The 26034-nt window shown below is 31.7% G+C and overlaps 1 protein-coding gene across 1 annotated transcript in view; it reads right to left on the bottom strand.

Moving 5' to 3' along the window:
- The window catches only part of LOC129226186 (zinc finger protein 271-like), a 77502-nt gene that overhangs the window by 38785 nt on the left and 12683 nt on the right, over nucleotides 1–26034 (bottom strand). The window contains exon 3 of the mRNA XM_054860786.1: nucleotides 5949–6237. Coding sequence (XP_054716761.1) covers nucleotides 5949–6237 — 289 coding nt within the window. The remainder of the gene's footprint in view (nucleotides 1–5948; nucleotides 6238–26034) is intronic.

Below are 26034 nucleotides of genomic sequence, written 5' to 3'. Positions count from 1 at the left end.
AAGCAGAAATGGTGGAAGGAAAGTCAACATACATAAACAGGGTGGCGACAGATCAGGGAAATTTATTCATCAGGGAAGTATCGGGGAATTTCGAAAAAATAAAAAAATCGGGGAAAATTGATTTCATGAAGAATTTTTTTTTTTTTTTTTGCTTTACAAAATTAAGTATCCTGATTCCCTACGCATTTTCGGCCAATTATCTGTTTAAAAAAAAAAGTAAAATTAATGAGGTGCGATTATACACTGCCACGTATTTGTGCATCTTTTTTCCTCAACGTCAAAGTATTGAATCTTACTTATTAACCAAAGGATGAACTTCCTAAGATTGCTTCTGTGTCTGTTAGGTTGTTTATTTTACATAGCTTGAAATTTCTTTTCAGGCTTTCAATGCGACATAAAATAAACAAACACACAGGCAAAGAGGAAGCCTTCATTAATGCCTTAGCTCCTTTCCCTTTATTCCATTGTCTCGAAGTGATTAATGTACTGTAATCACGATTTCAAGAAATCTTTGTTTTTTGAATTAATGCTGATAAAAGCTTAAAAGTCTTTACTTCTTCGTGTTTTAAATTTAATTGCTAAAATTGAACTTTCAATCAAAAAAACTTTGTTTGTTGCCGCAGATTATAAGGGTTTTCTTTTCTTCAGACTTAAATGATTCTTTTATTTTATAACCAAGTTGTATTTTCTTTTATATATTTTGAAATTAACTTTTTTTTTCTTGCATTTCAAAGTTTGATATAAAAGCAATCTAAGATTTTTTTCGTTACATATTGAAATCACTCGAAATAGAGTTAACTTGTGTACTTAAGTAAATATCTTTTTTTTTTAATTGTTAAAATGCTGTATTCATTCATTAAAACCTTTGTTCTTGATTAGAGAAAAGCTCTCTAGGAATAGATGTCAAAAGGTTTCATCTGTTTTGCATAAATATGTCAATTAGTTATATAAGAATAACTTCATTACTTCTATTCTTTCACTATTACTTCTTATTCTTGCAACAATTATTATACTAAGAAAAATAAATACCTTTGTGCTGAACAATAAAGTAAGACAAAACAACGTAAGCAGAAGCACAAATTTGTAAATTACAGCAGACACGTGTTTCGGCGTTACAGGGAACGCCTTTTTCAATGCAAAAAATAATGAGCTTATGAATGAAAAGACACCCGACAAAAGCCAAGAGCAGATAAGCATGCAGCTTAAAAGATAAAAACAGCGGATTAGCCAAACACCAATGACAAAGTTATAAACCGATCCGGAACCAATAGGAATGCAAGCAAAGGCCAAGAGCTTTCTCTTAGGTACGAACCCAGATTGAAAGAATTCAATTGGACAAAGATTAAGCCGAAGCTTAAACAAAAAGAAAAGAAATTGTCAGTAACCGTGAACCGCAAGAAAGGAAAGCTGAATGGAAAACCATGAAATAAAATAAACAGAAACAAAAAAATATTCGAAAAAAGGAAAAATAAAGATAAATAGAAGAAAATGGGGGGGGGGGGGGGGGGTGTCAATCAAGACAAAAAGGTAAAAATAAACAAAGGAAGATAGATAAAAATGAATGGGAAAAGAGGGGGGGGAATGGGGAAAGGACAGTATTAAAGATATGGGAGCCAAATGTTAGAAAAATATGGAACTGCACTAAGATCGTTAACTAAGTTAGAACTGTTCCTCAAAATATGAAAGGATTCCCAAAAGTCAAGATCTGATGAATTGGGGCATTTTTGGATAATCTGATAAGAGTTAAAATCAAAAGAGTGATTCGAATCCCAACAGTGTTGAGCAATACTAGACTTATTTAATTGTTGTTTTTTCACATAATTTTGATGCTCTTTCAAGCGAATTTTTAAAGCACGCCGAGTCTGTCCAATATAGGCAAGTTTACAACTACAATTAATTCTATAAATTCCACAACAATTAAGAGGGTGAATAGGATCTTTAAGAGAAAAGAATGAAAGTTTATTAATAGGAGAGAACACCACCTGGAATTGGAAACGTTTTAGAATCTTAGCAACCTGATAGCTTACAGATGGAAAGAATGGCAAAACAACCAAATTCTTTCTGATGAAGGTTCGGTTTAGAACATTAGTTTGGCATTTATTTGAAAGTTTTTTATAAATGGAATCAATCAAAGTTGGCGGATAGTCTCTATCAATTGCCACAGCTTTAAGATAATTAAGTTCCACTTTAAGAAGTTCCGACGAAGAACAAGTTTGCCAATCTTCGGATTAAGAAATTTCGTTTTTTGAACCATTTAAAATTTCTTCTAGTATTGCTCAACACTGTTGGGATTCGAATCACTCTTTTAATTTTAACTCTTATCAGATTATCCAAAAATGCCCCAATTCATCAGATCTTGACTTTTGGGAATCCTTTCATATTTTGAGGAACAGTTCTAACTTAGTTAACGATCTTAGTGCAGTTCCATATTTTTCTAACATTTGGCTCCCATATCTTTAATACTTTCCTTTCCCCATTCCCCCCCCCTCTTTTCCCATTCATTTTTATCTATCTTCCTTTGTTTATTTTTACCTTTTTGTCTTGATTGACACCCCCCCCCCCCCATTTTCTTCTATTTATCTTTATTTTTCCTTTTTTCGAATATTTTTTGTTTCTGTTTATTTTATTTCATGGTTTTCCATTCAGCTTTCCTTTCTTGCGGTTCACGGTTACTGACAATTTCTTTTCTTTTTGTTTAAGCTTCAGCTTAATCTTTGTCCAATTGAATTCTTTCAATCTGGGTTCGTACCTAAGAGAAAGCTCTTGGCCTTTGCTTGCATTCCTATTGGTTCCGGATCGGTTTATAACTTTGTCATTGGTGTTTGGCTAATCCGCTGTTTTTATCTTTTAAGCTGCATGCTTATCTGCTCTTGGCTTTTGTCGCATGTCTTTTCATCCATAAGCTCATTATTTTTTGCATTGAAAAAGGCGTTCCGTGTAACGCCGAAACACGTGTCTGCTGTAATTTACAAATTTTGTGCTTCTGCTTACGTTGTTTTGTCTTACTTTAATTATTATACTGTTTGAAAATTTAGTTCAAAATAATTTCAGTTACTTTTCAGTTCTACCATAAATACACATATGTTTTTAAGAGTGATTTTAATAGTGTCTTAAAATTCTTAAGCTAAGTGGTTTCTGGAAGTAAAGTATCTTTCCATGCAGAAAAATTTAATATAGTGTTTTGTATTTTTTTTTTTCTCCCCCCAAAAAATTGACCTTTTCTTTTTGGCCATTTTGTTTAAAAAATAGCATCTTTTTAAAATATATCTTTAGTTCATCAACTTTACACAACTTAAAACATTTAAAATACTACATTTTACACAAACATACAATGGATTTCAAGTTAAGCAAAAAAAAAAAGGAAACCATTACTATTGGTAACGTAAAACAGGGAAATTTGGTGAACTTCATCAGGGGAAAAGTCAGGGAACTTTTTTTCATAGTTCCTGTCACCACCCTGATTAAAACAGTTTGAGGCAAAACTTGAAACTTGTCTGACATTCAAATCATATTGAAAACTTTCAACATAACTTCAGTAATTAAAACTAATGTAGTACTTAAAGCTGGTATGCTAAAAAGTCTATCTTAAAATGTAAATTATGCATTGACTACCTTTAAAAAATTGAAGCAAGCATTTGAAAATATTAGAATAAACAGAATGTTGAAATTAGTTATAAGTATGTCGCGTTTTCAGGTTCAGCCACATTTGATAAAAGTAAGCACATGTTAAAGGGAAAAATTATATTTCAGGTAATAATACATACTGGATGACTCGTTACAAAATCCTCTATTATACATATGCAAAGCGCTGTAAGAAAATTAAAATATGCACTTTTTTAGTTTTAATTAAATCAGTTTTCAAATCTGAATAAAACATGAATAACATTTTGCTTTTCGCTATATTTATATTTTTGTTTATAATGGACAACATCGAGTAAAAAAACACAGGCCCCCCAATTTTTATTTTAAAATAACCATTCAGATGTTACGTTAGGGGTTTCTAAGCAGATTAAAATAGCATAAAATCAATGAATACTTTGTAACGACAGTTTATGCAACTTCAGGTTTTATTTTTATATATTCAACATTCTTCATTTATGCCATAACATGTTACTATTACTACCATTTACCAAATCATATTTGAAAAAATAAACTATCAACTTGTGTAAAATTTCAGACAACCATAAACCAAATTAGGCATTTACAATATTAATTAATGTTCTGCCTTAGAAATGCTTTACTACGTTTTCATTTTGACTTTATAATTTTACTTAATGTGGAGAATTTCTTTAATAGAAAGGCATATGCAGTTTATAAAAGACAAAATAAATGAAAAATTTTATTGGCATATAAAAAATATGATCACTACGGTTTAAAAGGTTGGAAAGAAATACAGTATTTGAATTTTTCTAATATTAATATAATTGATTCATAAGGTTTTTCGAAACTTTAAAATTTTACTTATTACAGTACATAAAAGTGATGGAAGGAACGAATCTTTAAAAAAAATAACTATTTATGGAAATACATTTATTTTTTTAACAATTTAGACTGTAAATTGGTCAAGCCAGCACATACCACAACCATGTGGTCTAACATGCCGACCAAACTGTGGTCCAGACATGTAAGGGCTTGAGAATATTAAATTCTCTAAGCCGTCCAATCAGTCTTTTCACATGCATTCTCAAAGCTGCTATCTTTTTACCAGCCAAGACATTTTCTCTTGACGGCTGAACATTAGTTTCAACACTAGGTGGTCTAACTAACGTGCAACTTTTTTTAAGCAGAAGAGATTCAATATGCTTGAAGCCTCTATCTGCCATAATATGGGCGCCACTTGGCCCTTTAAGATAAATAATATCGATCCTTATCGATCTTCCTTTGTTTAGTTTTACCTTTTTGTCTTGATTGACACCCCCCCCCCCCCCCCCCAATTTTCTTCTATTTATCTTTATTTTTCCTTTTTTCGAATATTTTTTGTTTCTGTTTATTTTATTTCATGGTTTTCCATTCAGCTTTTCCTTTCTTGCTGTTCACGGTTACTGACAACTTCTTTTCTTTTTGTTTAAGCTTCGGCTTAATCTTTGTCCAATTGAATTCTTTCTTTCTGGGTTCGTACCTAAGAGAAAGCTCTTGGCCTTTGCTTGCATTCCTACTGGTTCCTGATCGGTTTATAACTTTGTCATTGGTGTTTGGCTAATCCGCTGTTTTATCTTTTAAGCTGCATGCTCTTGGCTTTTGTCGGATGTCTTTTCATCCATAAGCTCATTATTTTTTGCATTGAAAAAGGCGTTCCCTGTAACGCCGAAACACGTGTCTGCTGTAATTTACAAATTTGTGCTTCTTCTTACGTTGTTTTCACTTACTTTACTTGGCACTTTATCCAAATAACCTGACAGCTCCACTATTGTTTTGTCAGTGGTTCTGCCACCATAGCCTTTGGACACAAATGTTATACACCCGTTAGGAGTGCAAGACACCAAATACTTTATAGTGTTGCACTTTTTGTACTCACATCCAAGTTTGAGTTTGTTGTATTGGGTTTGTAGGTTTTTCTATAGGAATTTCAAAACAATCTATAATAGATTGAATTTCATGGTAATTTGCTCTAAAAGCAATTGGTAGGCTCAACTTGTTGTAACGCTTAGAAAAAAATATCAAGTGTTGTAAACAGTTGGCCATTTGTAGCAAGGTATTCTCAAAATGCCTGCTGGTAATTGATTTATGGGAATGCCCAAACAAATCTGCAAGTCTTTCGAATGAATCATTTAGTTTGAGTTTCATCAAAACTAAATATATATCATTCATTTGCAAATTTGTGTGTTTTGTAAACAAATCTAATACAATATGCATTTGATTTGATGGCACGCCGATGTACATTTTAGGTTTACGCAAAATAAAAAGAACAATATTAGAATTTATAGTATAACTGTTATCAAAATCATTACAAATATTATCAACAGGACAACAATCATCTCCAGAATTTTCTGCGATGGAGGAATCACCGGAACCAAAATCATCGGAAGAATTTTCTTCTGCAGCCGAGATCTCTGAATCTGAATCCAATGCAGCCTCTGGCAGATCATTTGTTTGGACTTCTTTGCAGACATTTGAAAAACATGAACTCCCTACTTGCACACCTACACTACTATAGGTTTTGTCAGTTTGAGTGCCAGCATTAACTAACACAGTTGGAGTGTTTATTTCTTCAAAGTCTGCAGCAGGCTCAGTTGAAGTCTGCAAATTTAAAGAAAAAAATACAATTGTAAAAAAAAAAAGAGAGAGACCAAGCATATGTTAGAAAATATGCCACTTAGAGATGTACCGAGTACTCGGTAACTACTCGGTGCTCGACCAAATTTTGATCAGATACTTGATCAGCGCAGTATTTTAGAGTGCACAATAGATATTTGCATAAAAACACCAAAAAACTTAACTCTATCATTTAAATTTTGTGAAAAAGACCAAAAAGTTAAAAAACAATATTTACAAATGTGGATCAGTGATGCTCGTGCTCAGCTTTTAATGTACCAGACGGCACTGGCCTGGCTAATATGGCTGTCATCGGTGTGCTGCAACGTTCCATTTTACCAGGTATTTACAAAATATTTATCTTTTATCAACATTGAGTTATTTCAAAAGGAACGACTTACCTGCGGAACTTTTAGCCCCACCCTCCCCTACCCAGCCAAAGAGATTATTTTTCTTTAATATATTTAAAAACTTAAAGATCTACAAGTCATAAGACTCAAACTTTACCGTTCTTTTGTTTTTCTTTGAAAGAATATTGTGGAAGACCAAAACTACTTCAAGATCTTTCTTTTACATTAAATATTATAAACCACTTTTCAATAGTTAATTCATCATTTCCATAATAAATACTTTTCTGATCAAATTAGGAAACCAAAAATTTCAAAACTTAATAATTTAAAACTATATTTTTTTCCTCCTTTTTCTCCCAGGACTAAAAGGGAACTTCTCTGAGATATTCGTATAATAATGTATATGTCTGGTATCACTAAGAAAAATGTGTAGTTAATTTTACTTGCACAGTAAAACATTTAATTTCCATTATTCAGAAAACATACATTTTATTTTTAATTAATATAATCAGTAATAATTTAATTACTAATATTTTTATTTCAAAACAAGAGTCCCACAAAAATAAGTTCCAGGTAAGGCCCCTACCTTAATATCTTGAAATTAATTTCTAGAAATTCATAAAATTGTTAAAACATTACATATTAAATATTTATTAAACTGGGAATAAATAAAATACTAAATAATATACCAGACTAAAATTACTGTTTATTTCTATGCGCAAACTAATAACAATTTTGCAATTTGTGCATAAATTCAAAGTTCCATTTTCTTAGTTAACCTTCAAACAACTATTGAACAATTTAAATCTATGCTATACATGCAATACAAGTTTAATTATTAACTGTTTAGTTTATTTCTGTGTACGTAACATAAGAGATAATACCACAGATACTTACCTCATCTCTTTCAGTTATAATTGAATCTATCATCTCTCTTCTAGCTTTCTTTGCTACAACATTACTCTCTTTTGGTGCATGAGCAGCCGTTCTTTTCGGTTGGCAGTCAAATCTGCTTGGCAAAACCCCATCTTTTAATTTTAGTTGGCATGCTGTTAGATTGTGTGCGACAACATTGCAAAAATCTTCCTCAATCTACATGAAAAACAAAGTATAAGACATCACATGTCTTTCTTGTACAACTACTTACATAAAATACTTATACATATTGGAAAATAAGATCAAAATTGTCATTCTGAACTTTTCCAGAGGGGAGAGGGGGCAAAAGTTGTGAAATAAGTTTAAATTGTACCAAAATAAAATACTAAAAATCAACCCATTTGCATGCAAATATTGATTTCCCAAAGTCAGGGAGGGGGGCAATTGCCCACCTTCTTGACCCCCTTAAATGACAAGAGTGAATAACATATTTAACAAAGTAATTTTTATAAAACTTACTAAGATGCAACATACATAATGCAAGATGTTTTGGCTATTATTAAATCAAACTAATATTTAATAAGCACTTCCAATAACTTAAGACGTCTTGGAAACTTTTTTTTTATAATAAAAATGTTTCATAATCGTCATTTATTAAATTAAAAAGTTGTAGTGTGAGTTGATATTGCTTACTTCTAAAAATTCGTTTCATAAATATTTCGAGCAATTTTTGCCAAAAGTAAAGTTCTCTTCTAAGTTCATGAGTTTTGTAATTGACAGGCCGATGATCCAATCATTGTTATTTTTAACATTATAAAATTTCATTTTACACCGTAGGGGTAATCAAAAATCACAGGTCAAAAACAGCAGCATTTGTAAAGAATAATGTAAGTAGTACTTACGTTGAAATGATCTTCACAGCAATGCAATCTCGATTTCGCTGAGCCATTCTCTCTTCTGCATATAGCGAACCACTTTTTCTAGTAGTATTTCATGGAACGCTTACAAAACGTTTTCCGGGATTTCTCCTTGAATTTGAAGTGCATTGGCAGGGGCCAATCCAGGATTTTTTTCTCGCTACCTATTTTTGTGAAAGTATTGCATCATTCTATTTTTGTGAAAGTTTTTTTTATCAGCATTGTTTTTGTGAAATTTTAGAAGCATCCTAATTTTTGTAAAATAAGTAGTGGAACAAGTGAAATTTTAGTTCGAAAAGTGTAAATGTCATCTAGTATTATTTTTAACAGGTTTCGTTTGTTTTTTTTCAGCTGAAAACCTAAGAAGTACGAAAAATACCTTCGTAACTTCAGTTTAAGGATCTATGTACTGTGTACAAATATAGGAAGTTATGATAAAAACGGTTCCTTAAAACAGATGTTTAAAGATTGCGATAATATTGCATAAATACACTTTGGTGTGAAACAGCTAAAAATTAGTTAAAATACTACAAAAAGGTTTCTATTTAAGCGGCTGTTCATATAAACCGCTTATAATTTTATTTTATGAGTATATTTTGTTTTAAACAGAGAAACAAATTTTATATTTTAAAATGCGAATTTTTGTGAAATTTCCGATGTTTTTGTGAAGCTACTGATTTTATTACTTGATTTTTGTGAAAGTGCCGATTTCAAAACAAGATTTTTGTGAAGGTACCGAAAAACGGTAGCAAAATCAGCCTGTATTAGGCCCTGATTGGGGTACAAAACAATACTTGTAAGTATTAGTGCTTGCCATATTTAATCATTGAAAGAAAGGTAACTTGAAGTCAAATCTCACAGACAAAGAAACCCGCTCCTTCTAAAGCGCGCATTTATTAAAGCTCCTTGCCGCGCTTTCTGTAGATTATCGCCAAACTGCCAAGCGCGTCTTAAAACGAAGCCAACTGTACTTCCTTCGCTTCTCCTTGTCAGCTAAGCTCACCGGAAGAGCTCATGACGTCGCTTCGTATGCCATCTGACGTCACAAATGCTTGAACTTTAAAAATTAATTTAAAAAAAACTACTTATCGTATCCCAAAATTTTTTTCACCTCTGATGTTCATACACGTTACTCTACCATATAAAAATAAAATTGAAAAATCGAAAACTTCCCTATTGAAAAAGGAATTCCCTGTAACACCAAAACAGGCGTCTGCAGTGTTCCTGCACTGTGCTTTTAACGTCGTTTTATTTTCTTTTATTTTTTACACAAAGGTATTTTTATATTTTTTATAACTAATTTTTTTTTGTAGCAAAAATCCATTTTTAATATAAAAATTCCATATTTTCTATGCTTACCTTTTTTGCACAATTTTTAATAAATAAGTGGAACTGATGTAATATACCCCACCCTTGGCGACTTTTTCCTGTTGGCGCCAAGAAAGCGTCGCCAAGAAAACGATGTTTGACGACATATGTCATACATCGTTCTTAGGGATGCTTTTTTAGCACCAACAGGAAAAATCAGATAAAAAAACATGATCAAAGCACTTCAGAACACAATATATATAAAAACAACATAAAAGCACAACAAAAAAACATGACGAATATATGCTTCAAAAATGTACAGGGTTTTTTGTAAACATATTAAAATACAATGAAATAAATTATTGTATTAATTACAAGTCGAAATTAATTTTTTTTTCATCATTTCTCCAGGATACGAGCCCTCGGTCTCATAGTACTTTCGTAATGAGACCTCATTACGAAAGCACTATGAGACCTCTGGCTCGCCAGTTATCCCTCCGACTGTTAATATACATTACAGTCGGAGTATGGTCACAGTTATGTATATTTTCATGGAGACACCCAAGGGTGGCTCCTTCCGTTCAGTGTACAATAATGACACAGTTTTAAGTGTGAGATATGCACCATTATTGTGCAGATTTATTAATAAAATTCAGCATTTTTAAGAGAAAGAACTTTCAATTGTTAACATAAAATTCAGTACCTAAAGGAGGCACGTCAATAGAATGTCTAAATAATTCGTGGCATCGATAAGAATTAACTTTTAGAACAAAATAACCGTACTATTTCTGTAAAATTAATTTACATACAGTAAAAATCAAGTTAAAAACTACAAGAATTTGTAAAAATAAAGAATTTTGGAAGTGAGAGGTTTTTTTTGAATTCTAAAATAAAGAACTTACCTTTTTATATGGTATAAATATTCACACTCAGTCTAAAACAATACATCATATGACAATGGCACGTTACAGATACACACCACGTTGGAGTTAACTTTTAATTAACCTTCAAGTTTGAAGAAACTGGCATTTTCTAATGTTTTTACTTCAAAACACAACTACTGAATTTAAACTAACACAAAATAAGCATTCCTGTAAGGTATATTGCACGAAACAACACCACATATCTCTCCTGCGTGAAACCCAAACAACCCAAGTAAACAAGTTTGAACAGATCTGTAAGATTGCCTTCGGGTTGCTAAACACAGGTTAGTTTGGCCAGGAATGCCATGCATAAAAAATTATCGCCTCATTGGTGAGAAAAATATTTTAATTTTGTGCAAAAAAATCGAATGTCGCCAAATGGGGGGGTATATCACATCTGTACCAAATTTAAATTTGACTTATAAATTGTAATTGCAAATGATTGCAGAATATAATGCTTGCTCTTTTTTTTTTTAAAAATTTTAGTATCTGTCTTGACAATATTCAATATTTTGCAACTACTCGGTATTGGCCGAGTATCTGATCAGAATTTAGCCGAGTACCGAGTAGTTACCAAGTACTCGGTACGTCTCTAATTTTTAACTTACTGATAACTAGATATTAAATTAATGAAACAGGTTCAAAGGAGGGCTATGGACTTTCAAATATAGATTATGATTCTACTTTAAAAGGGGTGTTGATATCTGGAATAGTTTAATTTTTATTGGGGATTTATAGATTTGACTAGGATCAGCACAGCTGGGTTCTAAGCCTGCTGCTGATCGTCACTTTTGTATTGTATAAGTTTTAGTGGGACTCTCACCCTGGATTTTAGCTTAAGGTAATGTTCAGACAAAACATCAGTCCCTAAACTGGTAGTAGCAAGATAAAGGTGCCAAATAAGGATACCCTAAGGTTCATGTCCCGGAATCTCTCACCAGTTATGATACAAGCAGCTAAAATTTTTGCACATTCATCAGACTCACAAAAAGGGGGGAAAAAATATTCCATGTGAAAATTAAAGTTTCGATTATTTTTGTCCGCATTTATAACAAAAAAGGGTGATTTGGCCTTGTCAGGAAGATGGGTCCCAGTAAGCCCAACTCTAAAAAAATCTGTAATGTCAGTATAAAAACAAACTATCGAAGTCGGATATCCTTAACTTTTAATAATAAATGTCATTGATAGAGTTTGATTGAATGTTTCGAGTACAGTGAACGTAAAGTTAAAACATCTAAACATTAAAAAAAAAAAGGAGAATCGAGTTCCCCCCCCCCCCCGTCTCCGAAAATCTAAACCACAGCTGTTCATTGAGATACAATGCCTAAACATTTCAATTAAAAAAGCAGTTTACTTACATGATTAAATAATGAGGTCAGATTTCTCCTTATAGTTGCCGACTTTGAATCACTGTGACACAAGAACTTTGAGAGACTCCAGTTGTATTCCGCACAGAAGATGAGAGTAACAGGAGGAAACAAATTCAAATCAGAAGCACGGAGCGCACCATGTGGCCCGCGTAAACAGCATTAATGGGTTACAGTTAGTATTATTTTACACTTGTTGCTCTTTGGACTAGTAGACGCGTGTTTGTGTGGTTGTCTTTTCTGGAGAGTTATTCGGAACTCCAGCGCTCGAATACGCTACCTTGCGGTGATTTACAAAACTGCAAATGAAGCGTTCCACGTGTGTCTGTTGACATAAACACAGGCAGTTTGTTCTGAGTATTTATTAACGCAATCGATGTGTCTTAGTTTGCTTTCAGCTACAGAAATTAATTCGTCACTTAGTAGTATTCTCGAGCTTCTCAAAATAATGTTAGTTTTCATTATTTCCTTAATAATTGGTAAAAGCGAAAATACTGGATTAACAAACTTGGATAACGTTATACAAGGTAAAGATTTTAATTGTTTTGTATGAATTTGTAAGAATATGGGTTTTTTTTTAATCTTAAATTAATTAAACTTACCCTATTTTACAGCAGCATTTAGTTGGAATGGACAGTATGCAAAATATTTTCTTGAATATATTATCATAGAACAAAATGAAAAATGTTTAACCGAGAAAGAATTTACTTTATTCCTTTTATTCTCAGCTGAAAGGTATCGCCAAATTTGTTTAGGGTTATAGTTTTGGTATTGTGCGAACAAAGTAGCCTTGGCAAGATTTCGCGTTTTTAGTTAAACCATTTTCAATTTTTATCATGAGTGGAATAAAATGGTAGTAAGATTACAGAATTCGATAAGTAAAAAGAAATAATTGTCAATCAACTGAAAAGAAAACTACCACCATATATCCGTGAGAATTTTGTTGATGATTTGCATAATATGACACAATTAAATCGTAACTCAGAAATTAGAAAAATCGAAACAGAAAATTTTTAAATTAACCGATTCGGGAATTCAAGAGAAATAACTCAGCTACAAATGGAAAACAAGTGCTAGCCAAAGCAAAGCAAAGAAGTATCATCTTCTTTTAGTAATAATTTGTAATGTCATATTAAATTTTCTAGCATTAATTGTTATTCTTGTCAGGCCACAATTATTATTTAGTTTTATCAAGAATTGATAAATATCGAATTCAACATCGTGAAAATGGCTGCTTAGAACTATGAACTACGTACTTTGCATTAATGTTTGACGTTTAGTAATGCTTCTTGAATTCTCATTTCTTGCTACGTGGGTCAGAATATCAACAAGACTTTGAAAATTAATTTAAAAAGAATAAAGCGAAAAAATCATACGTACGAACAAAAATCACAACACTTTTAGCATTTTCTTCGTTACCATGTGTGTTTGTTTTAGTTTTCAATTCCGCCATTAGACAGTGACTTCAGTGCCCCCTATAGTTCGTTGGAGTTGCGAATTACGCTTGAAGCAATTATTAGCAGTACGTAAATAGTTTATTAAATTAAATATTATTTCAGTTTAAAGTAGTTTTACTTTATTCTATTTCGTTTGCGAAAATAAAAAAGACATTAATTATAACCGGAGTCTATTGTTTACAGAGATAGAAATTTCAAACTCCGGTGATGGTGCTGCCATCTATCGGTATATAAAATAATGGAGGCAAGGCACTTTGTATGCAGTCCTCGACATAAATACAGTTGTAGTCAGTTGTGACTCTTGAATAGAATAGAATAGAAATTTCAAAGTGGCTATTGCGCCTTAAATTTTAAGGTTCAATAGCACCCCCCCCCCCTTCAGTTTCATGACCTCACGAAAACTTGGTTTTTATCGCAAAAGCCCATTTTCGCATTTTTAATTTCATATTTTCGTTTTGTGTCTGTACCATTTATATAAAACTTCAGTAGGTACGTTTTTATCATTTAATCTAGTTCCAATAAATATCTTCTACTTTTATTGGAAAATAGGCTACAAATGCAAAATCTTAAGTCGTTTTATTAGAGATAAGATCGATTATTTTAAATGTATCATAAAAACTAAAAGATGGGGGGAGGGGGAAGTTATACATTTTAAAAATATATCTATGTCCCCCTGTCGGGCAAGCTTGAACCCCCGTCGGGCATTTCCTAGCGTCACTACTGCTCATCGCTAAAGGAACACGTCATATGCAACTTCAGATTAATTTCCTCCATATGGCATTTTACAACCAAAATCACCTTCAACGAATCATAAAGCCTATTAGTTTTCAGAGCTGCGATAACGCGGCATCATTTTCCTATTGGTCGAAGACCGCCTGAGGCAGTGTTTCTTCTTCTCCCTTAGGATTAACATGGAGCGTATGACAGTGCTGTGGAAAAACCCTGAATCTGGAAAATTAAAGGCGAGTCCAAGATTTTAATGCTCATATTACTGTTCTACAATGTTCAAATTATACGTGTGTAGCTTTACTTGAGTGAGTCCATTCCTATTTCTTTAACTATCGCGTAATTATGTCAAGAACATGTGTTCCGGTGTGCTAAAATTCCATTCTGACACACTATTTGGGTCTTTTATGGTTATTTTTTCTGTTAAATCGATTATCCCAATCACAACGTTATTTAAAAACAACACTTTAAGACAAGGCAAAAGTTTAAATTGTGTAAATTAAATTTTTTTAACGATAGCTCTCTGTATTCGGTTTGGCGCGATCAATTCCGTGCTTGGCGACGAGTGGAAGTAAACAAAACATACACTTGTGATGCGTGGAGATCTTAACTTGTGATTTGTATTATAAATGCTGTATGTTGCAGAAATTTTTATTTTAAATGAATGTGACTTGCTATTAAAACACATTTTAACTTATGTTTTAACGTTAAGGTTTTTATTTTTCCTGATCATTTCTTAGACAAAAGTTGACTTTTGTATCGTTTTTAATGTTCCTTCAAGCTATAAAACTCCAAGTTAAACCTTCTCTTTATGCAACGTAAGTATTTACAGTGTCAAATTTTTGTTTTTTTGAAAGGAGATGCAGAGGAAATAAAATGCTTATAAATTATAGAACTTTCAATGCTTGCTGGCAGTATCTTTTAATAACATTTAGATTGAAGGAAATGATTTGTTATGGTTTTCTGACAAATATTTATAAGTTAAAATTTGTAAAACAAATGTCAATTCGATTATGAAATGAACGTGACCACATGAATTTGTCAAACGTTTGAGGTGGATGTGAAGTACAACACTTGCCTGACACACGGCACAATTTTTATTGATTTTTTAGGTTGAGCAAGCCAATTTAAAATGTACTATTTTATTGAAAATTTAATGAATTGTAGGTAGTTTTGGTAATTTACTTTTTTTTTATTCAACAAGTATGTCTGTCGCTGTGTGTTCCATTATAAACAGAAAACTGAGGTGTTTTGTTTGGTTTAAGAAGTTTTTGATACTTTTTATTATGCTCTAATTAGTGTTTACTAATTTTTAGGTTGCCTAGTTATTTCCTTTACATGCTACACTTTCTTTATCACCTGAAGAATAAAGTGCATGCTATCACCCCGCTTCAGGTTCGTAAAAATTTCCATTTTCATTGAGAAAATGATTTTTGAATAATTATGCCCATGATTGATACATAGTTAAGTTTTATCAAGTATTGAATTACCTTTGAGATAAGAACTGTTATCATGAGTTTTTGAGATTGTATAAGTCGTCCCAACCACAAAGCTCTTGTTTGTCAGAAATTAGGTACATTTAAAGTTTTGCGGGTTGAAATGTCAACACTTTTATGATAAAATGCTGAATAAAAGATTTTTTAAGCGAAACTTTTTATGCGAGGGCTTTGAAGTTATGATCCAACCTTTTTGTGTGACGAAAAGTGGTGGGGATAAGCAATGTTGGTTAGAAGGAAAGCAGTGACTTGCTTGCCTTCAGGTATTGGAGAAAAGTGAGACATTACACTGTTCTCGCTTCCTTTCTCATTTTGTATGATTGTATGTACTGCGGTCAGGCAGTGCAGAGATCTATATGTACATTTGTAATTACTTACTTAAGTTATTGTAAACAGATCATTTCTCTTCTTAAGAAGGAAGAAGATGATCATTATCAGTGGACACATGTATATAATTTTATGTAAAAAAATGAATAAGAAACACAATCTATTCAAAAGTGTTTGATGAATAATTAAAATGTTTCACGTCTATCGTGTGTCATTATGACACAACTCGTTTCTTAGAATCAAACTTTAGAAGAATTCTACTCTTCTAGATCAGCAGAAAAATAAAGTACATAAAGCTCTCACCCCACATCAAGTTCGTTAAAATTTCGATATTTGGTAGGAAAATGATTTTTAAATAATCCTATCTCAATTAATGTGGAGCTAAATTGTAATTAGTGTAGAATTACATTTTACAATAAAGGCTGTCATCATGGTTTTTGAGATTATCTGTAAAGATCAGGGTTTGAAAATATCCGATGTTCTGATGTTATTGGATATTTTGATATTTCTCCGATATTTTCAACCAATGCAAAATAAAGTCTTTAACTGCTTCCTTAAATCATAGTTATTTATTTTCTTATATTATTATTATAACACATCAACTTTAAAAGTAATGTTTCTTTCATTATTTATATTCATTTATTACATGTTCGTGATTTTGCCTCGCCCACTCAAAAAGTAATTCAATTGCATCTGAGTTCATTTCAACCACTCATGAAAATAAATATATATAAAAAAATAAATATTCAATTTATCAGAGCTTATCTTAATTTGTTGAAAGCTTTAGAAAATCAAATACTTTTGTCAGGAAATAGAACATTGAAATAAAGGGGAATTCAATTGCTCTATAACAGTGGTGCCCAACATACGGCTTTCAAAACTGATTCATGTGGGCAGCTGAAATATCTGGTATAGTTAAATGAATTTACTAAAAAATGTGGCTTTATTTTAAAGAATTTAAATTTAAGCATCATCAGTATATTGCATTCTCTATATTTTTACTTCACTTAAATTTATGTGTTAAAGACAAATAAGAACAGTTTATAATTAGTTTCTATAGTATGCACTCACATTTTTTCAATCACAAGCACAAGTAAGTGCTTTGATGAGGTAGTAGCATCCACGTAAAAGTTTAAGACAGGAGTTCAATTTTTTTTCTGCCATCTTGACTAAAACCATTAAAAAATTAATTTATAGTTTTCTAAAAATTACTGAGGACTACTGAAATAACACTTTCTGAAATAAAATTTGTGCAATATAACAAATATAACTTATAATGAAATATATATATTTCATTATAAGATTTGTAGGACCGTAGGAGCTATTTGTTGGTCAGAAAATAAAATAAAAAATATTATTAATATTATTAAAATAATTTGGACCAGTACAACGTGCTCCTCTGTCCGACATATCCCACCTCCCCCTACAATTTTGTTGTGGATATTCCTAAGTAAGAGTCAGAAAAAACAAGCAAGTTTTCTTGCAGTTCCTATGAAATTTGGAATCCTGAACGTTCATTACTTATTTTACTCATTATAAACTGATTATTTCTCTTCTTAAGAGCAAAGATGATGCACAGTAACAAATATGTAGACGTACATAATTTTATGTACATAAATGAATGAAAAACACAATCTATGCTAGTCAAAAGAGATTGGTGAATTAAAATATTCCCCTGTAATATGTGTTTTACTTTTTCATGTGTTTTAGAACATACTCTGTTATTTGAAATTAAACTTTACAATACACTTAATGCAAAGTAGTTGAAATGCAGCTCTATTTCAATTAAAGTGTGTTTATTTATTTTCCATTTATAACTTTATGAACTACTTTAATAAACATTCCTGCCAATTGTGTTCGACCGTATTGATGATTTAGCACATTTGAAGAGTTTTACTTCTACTTTTAAATTTATTTGCCCTTAATGTTTTTTAAGTTTCTTCCAGATATTCTGCAGCTTGAAGAAAGCTCAACTAGTATTTGAAATATAGCCCTGATGCAGATGTTCTAGAAAACTCATGATAATATTGTACTGTTCGCTTAAAAAATTGCATAATAGAATGATCTCCAATATTAAATTTACAAGAATGTCCAGAAATCATTTTCCAAGTTTTCTTGGCTTGACAGCTTTATCAAAACTAATTTTAATGAAGTTGTTTAAAAAAATAATAAATTTCCATACAAAATATGCCATTTATGTTTGTTATGATTCACATTATGCTGATAACTTAGGGAAATTTGTTGCCTAAATGGTCTTTGGACTTTCAAAAACGACATGCAAGCCAATAAAAATTTTGTGTTTAAATGATAAATAGTGTAATTAAATGAAATTTTGATCTTCTTCATACAGACATTGCTGTATTTCTGATTTGTCACGCTTATTATCAAATTTATTATCATTCATTTGTATAATAATATTGAAATGTAAAGAGGTTAAACAAACAATGATTTTGCAACAGAAATTGAAAAATAGCTGAAATTCTTTTTTGATTCTCTAAATTTAGAGTTTTGAATTTGTTTTCTAAATGCTTTCTTAAGGTTTATGCATGTTTGTCATGTAAAAATATTGTTTTCAATTTAGATTTTTAATAACTTTTTTGGTATTTAATGCAAGGCTAAAAAATTTAGGTATACATAAAATTATGAAAGATGTATTTAGGTTTGTTTATTGTTATACCTTGCTTCACAGTTCATTGATGCTTATTCTCTTCCTGTAGTTATCCAGAAAACCCCCCTCTCAAGAAGAGATTTTACTCCCCACTTAAACTACAGGACAGGATTTGAATAACTGCAAATAACTCCAATTTTGGAAGGGATTGGTAGTAACTGTTATCTTAGTCCACTTCCGACTGTCAATGCACCTGTTCTGCTTCTGACTGAGTTCTGGAAGCATTTTTCAGGATGTTGGAACATAGGTCGTGTATACATGATATGGGGTAATGAATGGAATTACAATCTAGATGAAAAAATCTGAACAAAAAATTCAATTTATTTCAATCAGGGGAGTTTTTTTTAACAAAAATTCACTTCACAAATAGTATAAGAGAAAATAAACTACAAGCATCAGTATATTTTGCCCTGTCTAAGCGAAACTCCCCGATTGAGTAAATGAGAGTTAAGTCTATCACAAAATTAATTTTCTTTATGCTTATAAATGACTGAAATTTTTGATTAAACTTATGTTTTGTCCACAGTTATTAGTTTTAGGAGATGATACTTTTGAGTAAGGAATTTTTAAAAATTTTGTAATAATAACTAGAGACTTACCGAGTAGCACTTTGGCCGAGTACCGATTACTCGGCCTTTCACTACTCAGCCGAGTTACCAAGTACCAATTACGTTTTAAGAAGAACCACCGACACACATGTGATGAATTTTGAACTCATTGGTATAGTAGTATAGACCTCCTTGTCCATATAATAGTTTTTAAAACTAAATTTCTGCTGAAATTCAATTACGCATTATATAAACAATTTTGTTTGTGTCAAAAATTTTACAAAATTATTTTAAAAATTAAAAATAAATAAATAAATAAAAGGTATGATTAATCAAGTTGGAATTAAAACAAGTTACATTAAAATCCCTCTAATGCGACACTAACAGGACAATTTTTTTTTGTCCGCAATAGAGAGATGTTCGCAGGACAGGGGTTTAATAATGCTATTTGCATTGGAACTGGGGAATTAAAAATTGTCAGCATAAGAGGGGTGTCCGTTAGGAGGGGTTTCACTGTATACCAATCAATTATAGTTTTAGTCCGCCAAACATAAATAATTTTCTTAATGCAACAAATGTGCAGGAGCACTTTAGACACGTGTTTCTGCCCCCCCCTCCCCCCGTTACAAGGAACGTCTTTTTCAGTGCATAACATGTGAGCTAAAGAAAGTAAAGACATTCCACAAAAAAATCCGACTTTTGTCGAATGCCTTTAAATCCACGAGCTCCCATTTTGTGCATGGAAAAAGGAATTCCTTGTAACGCCAAAACACGTCTCTGCAGTGTTCCTGCACAGTACTTTTAACGTTGTTTTATTTCCTTTTATTTTTTAAGCAAAAGTATTTTTATATTTTTTATAACTAATTTTTGTTTGTAGCAGAAATCCATTTTTAATGTAAAAATTCCATATTTTCTGTACTAAACTTTTTTGCATAATTTTTAATAAATAAGTTTTATTAACTTTGGAGACATTAAAATAAAGAGTTATTCCATTGAAGCATTACAAACTTCATTATTCTTGAAATTTGACTTATAAATTTTAATTGTAAATGATTGCAGAATATAATGCTTGCTCTTTTTTTTAATAAATTTTAGTACTGCTTTGGACAATATTCAATTTTTTGCTACTATTCGGTATTGGCCAAGTACCGAGTACTCGGCAAATTGACCGAGTACCGAGTAGTTACCGAGTACTCGGTACGTTTCTAATAATAACCACATTTTGAACATCTAAACATTTTGAAGTTACGTTGCAATGCAGAAAACACAAAGATTAATCTTTGCTTATTTTGTTACTTAAGCAGTTATTGACAATAATAGTTTGCCCCAAAATCTATAAAAACTACAAATCCTGTTTCGGTACCCTGAATTTGATTTTGATTGCCTGGTTGAGAAAAATGTCTTCATTTCCTCTTTTTTTTTCGTGTAAAAAATGTTGGAAATTCTGTGTTTAAAATAAAGTTTACAGATGTAACATTACTAAAAAATAAATTGAACATTAGAGACTTTGGTTGTAATCTTTATGTGGTAATGACCTGAAGACTATTAGTATGGAATGAATGAGTTTTCTTCAGCCTAAGTTGTATTTAAAATGTCTGTCAAAATTTGCTTTTCCACAAACATTGAAAGTAAGTACAAGTCCTCTACTGGTGCTGTGAATGATTTTTTTCTTTGTTTCATTAAGAAAGTGTCTACTTTCTTTTCTTTGTAATATTGTTTTGATGTGAAAATATTGTTCAAAATTTAAGTAATAGATGTATGATGCAGAGAAATAAATAAATAACAATAGAAAATAGATACATTTGTTTCTTATTCATATGAGTTGTGAATAAGTAATGTTTAAAATTACACTCTCTCAACTCCTCAATTTATTTCTGAATATTTCTATCTACTTCAAATTAAAGTAATTTTCAACTTTGTTCAAATTAATATTTTAACCTGGAGTTCCTACTGAACCACTAAAATATTTAGAGGTTCTTGGTATCTTTTCTTTCTTTTTTTTTTTTTGGGGGGGGGGGGTACCTCGTTTTAACCATCTACCTATTTCTAGTATTAAGCTTTCAAATTTTCCTTTGCATATTTATCTTTCAAATTTTTAATTTAATGTTTAACTTAATCACATTTAAATCAGAAAATTGTACAGGGTAAACTTAAACATGCAACTCTTTTTAATAGCAAACCATTTTAATTAGTAATATTGCTTTTTAGATGGTTACAGGAAATATTTTTAGATTTAAAACTCTTTATAACGCTTGCCTTTCCGAAACAAAAACAAGCAATTTCTAATGTGCATTATCTGTTGTTCATTTATTTATTTTCATTTTCTTACCTTTTTTTATCTCTTCGTTTGTTTTAAATCAATTAAATTCTAATACAAATGAAGGTGAGAATTCACATGCTGCGAACCAAAAAAAAAAAAAAAATAAAATAAATAAATAAAATAAAAATTATTACAAAAAAAAAAAAAAAAAACTGTCGGCAGATTTAAATGGATATATTTTTGCTGAAATTGAAAAATAATAAATTATTCCTTAGTTTTAACTGTAAAAGGTATGTGACAGCAAAGTTTCACTTTTTGAAGATTAGCCCATTAGTGACTGAAGTTTTTAATTAAACTAATGTTTTGTTGACAGTTATGGGAAACGACACTTCGAAGTGAGGATTTTTAAACATTTTGTAATAATAAACACTTTGTACATCAACTATTTTGAAATTACGTTTCATTTCAGAAAACACTAAGACTGTTCTTTGCCACATAAATATAATAGTCACGAACATTTAATTTTAAATCCTGTCTTGGTACTCTGGTTTTGATTGCTTCATTAAGAAAATGCATTTTTTTTTTTTTTTTGGATGAAAATGCTGGAAATTTTGTTTTAAATAAAGTTTATAGATATATAAACAAGACCAAAAAATAAATTGAACAACAGAGATCTATGTTGTTTACGACAACAAGATTACAACAATAAGATCATGCTATTGATCTGAAGACTGAGCATGAAATAAATGAGTTTTCCTCATGCTAAATTGTTTTTCATTTTTAGTTTTTGATATCTCATAAAAATTCAAAATAAATTCAAGTCCTTTTTTGGTGCTCGAATTTTTTTAATTTCGTTTCATTAAAAAAATGTCTACTGCCTAACTACCTTTCATTCTAGTATTGTTTTGGTATTAAAATGTTGTTGAAAGTTTTAAGTAATAGATAGTGTACTTTTGAGAAACAAATATCAAACAATAGAGACATCTGTTTCTTATGCATATACAAATGTTGAAAAATGTAATATGTCAAAATACACCCCCCCCCTTAGCACTAAGACTTATTTAAAGTTACAAATATACACAGATGGCTTCTTGGGAGGGGCCATACAGATTTTGTTGCAGGGAGGCCCCAAATGTATAGATCCGGGCCTGGGTAGAATACCTTGTTTTAAGCTTCTACATATTTCTAGTATTACTCTTTCAAACTTTCCTTTGCATATACATGGGTCCCACACCCCTAGCAGCACCCCCCCCCCCCGTAGGTGGGCATCTCAGGCATATATTTCCCTTCGGAATTTTTAAGCTAATGCTAAACTTTGTTCCGTTTAAATCAGAAAATTGTATTTTTTCCCTTTATAGCAAAAAAATAAGTAATGCTTTTGAAATCAATACAAGAAATATTTCCATGTTCAAAAATCTTTATAAAGCTTAATTTAAAGTAGCAAAAACAAGCAATTTTTTTATGTTCGTTATTTGTTGCTTATTTATTTATTTCATTTTCTTAATCAGTTTTTATTCCTTTATTCATTTTGAATCAATTAAAACTAATAAAATTTTCGTTGTCTCGGAATCTTTTGATTAATTTAAAATTAATCATATTAAAGAGAATAAGGTTTAAGAAAAAATCTGCTTTTAATTCTGCTAGCACAGGGCCATTTTGTCTTTTTTTAATGTTTGAATCAAAATCGAGCGTTTCATTTATTGACAGGCTGCATTTTCGAATCGGCGTGCTTATATCCTTCGGAACCCGTTTCAACCACTCTTTCCGCTCCGCTTGTGACTATTTTTTTAAAGGGAACTCGAAAGCGAACAAGGAGCCAATCTTGCAGCTCGGCGGCAACCCTATCTTTCCCCTCTAACCGGTTGCGTTTTCCGAGCGTAGCTGTTGTCGTAACTCTGAAAACTACGTTTTCATATAGGGACTCTAGGTGGGTCTGGGGAGGGATCGACTAATAATCTGTTCAAGACTTCTGCGGTTTTTGGCCTGTTTGAAATACGCTACAGGATATTGCACTTTTTCATTGTGAAAGCTTTTAGGAAGTTGCTCCCATTGTTGATTACTGTAGCCGCGATCTTATCCGGTGACAATCCATATTTACAATTAATCAGTGGCGGATGGGACAGCAAGAACCGGCCCTGGCATTAACGGTCAGCCGGCCCCTTAAGAATTGCTCCTTTGGAGTGCCTAGAAGAAAGGTTCCCCTCCCCTTCTTTTTTTTTTTTAAATGTAAAAGAGTGTAGGGAGTCATCACTAGAATTTTATGACTGAAATTACCAGAGTTAGCGTTTACGAATATTGAGAAAAAGAATTTAGTATTACGAAGACCTGCAGAGTAAAAAAGTGTAATATTCGTACAGATAGGGGAGGGGGTGGGCATGTGTAAGTTATCTTTGGAAACACTACGAAGAAGAAGGCGTTCAGGAATTCTTTCGAGGCAAAATTTCACAACTGAAGTTCCCAAAACGCAAATTTAGACGATATTTGGCGCTCTTTATGGGAGAAGGATGTTTTTGAAATTGAAGTCTCTTTGAAGAAAACAAGTTTGTTCCGATAAATTGAGGTAAAAAGTAGAATTGGAGGTAAAAAGTACCTTCTACGTTTTTAACACTTCCGTGTATAAAATGGGCGGTCGTTTAATTATTTCAGTTGTACTATCTGAAATACAGAGATAGAGAATATATTCAGCTTCTGGTTTAAGAGCAAGCAATTACCTTAGTATTGACAATCTAAACCTAATCATAAGTATAATATTCTTTCCTAGGGTTTCTCTCCGAAAATGGTTCCAAGTTTGTAGTCTTAAAATTGCATTTGAAGCGATCGTTGCAATGTTGGGGGCTAGGGAGAGAAGGAACAGTAAATACGGGTCAAGCCCCTAGCAGTGAAAAGGGGCGGGTTTTTGAGACATCGTTGTAAATTCAATCTCTACAAAGCATTAAACCTCACAAAATATCTCCTATCAAGGTGTAAAAATCGCAGCTAGAATACGGGACTCTAGTTGTCCCGTATGGAAGTTCCCCGGGACGTGGGACACTTTTTCAAAATACGGGACTGTCCCTTCAAATTCGGGACGTCTGGCAACCCTGGTTGTATCCCTCCAAGGTATAGAGTCATTCCTTTTAATTAACACACTGCTCATTTCTTATGGTTAAATAGTTTATTAGTCAAAATAATGTGAAAAAAATACAAATGTGACGACCAGCAACAGGCACTGGTTTCGGCTAGGCTGGTCCTAGTCAATTTATTAGTCCTCAACCCCCTTGCTGATTACAGCCTCTTCCGGAAAAGTAGTAATTTTGGCATTTGAGGTAAAGGGTAGGTAGTAAGGTAAAAGCAAAACGAACATTACTAAAATTCCAGCGAATACCATTAAAACAATCACCCCTATTATGCACCTTAATTATTTTAGCAGACATAAATGATGTATCGTATTTTCCTGTACATTATCCGCGGCGGCATGATTCGCAGGTCCCAAAATCTGCCTCAAGAAAAAAACATTCGTACAATCCGCGGATAATACGAAGCAAAAAAAATGAAGTTTTGATTTAACATAAAATTTTAACAACTACATTAAAAACGTGAAGAAGTAATAACTTTTAAGATACATTCAAAAATAATCTAAAAAATAATGATATCTTCTCTAAATTGTCATTACAGTACGCTAATTATTTGAAGAGAGTCCAGAAAGGAGCAAACGGTCTAATCTTGCGCAAATGAAGGATTCTTCCTTTACTGTATGTTGTTTATTTTACATAGCCTGAATAGCGAAGGAAGAACATGCAAGCTGTGTAAAATAAACAACATACAGGCAGGTAACGGTCTCAAGCTATGTAAAACAAGCATACAGGCATGGTTAAGGTCTCGGCGAATCCTGCTACACATATTTTACGTTGCTGTTGAGAAAAAAGAAAAGCACAGAAAATCAGCGGCAGCGTATAATCCGCATCTCATTAATTTTATACTTTTTTAGCAGATAATCCGCAGGAAAATACGGTAAACATAAATTCAATTTTATTAAATTATATAAATTCAACTTTATATTTCAAATACAAATGACAAGTTAAAATGTTATGTACGCAACTGCTTGAATTCAAAAATTTTCCCAACAATCTGTTATAACAGAAAACGAATTAATAATAATTAAAATAAAGTTTGCAAAAATAAATTAGTACATAATTAAACAAAGCAAAAGTAATAAACTTTTTAGTTATTAAAATAAAAATAAAACAAGCTAATCTGATGTAACATGTCACAATAATTTCTCATTGCCAAAAATATAAAAAAAATTTACAAGATGCAAAAGGATTGAAATCTCAAACAAGGGAAGCAAATTTTCACGAACCAAATTCAATGTTGTCATTTTCCCCATAAAATAAATTTATTTATATTTTACTGAAATTAAACATAAAATATGCTATCCTAAAGCAGAGTATGTGAGCGCAACATCTGATTAGACAATATATTTAAATATTTGCAAGATGTAAAAAGATTGAGATTTCAAAGAAGGGAAGCAAATTTTCACGAAAGAAATTCAATGTTGTCATTTTCTCCATAAAATACAT

This window comes from Uloborus diversus, chromosome 7 (assembly GCF_026930045.1).
Source record: "Uloborus diversus isolate 005 chromosome 7, Udiv.v.3.1, whole genome shotgun sequence".
Taxonomy (NCBI): Eukaryota; Metazoa; Arthropoda; class Arachnida; order Araneae; family Uloboridae; genus Uloborus; species Uloborus diversus.
This window is presented reverse-complemented; position numbering and strand designations above follow the sequence as displayed.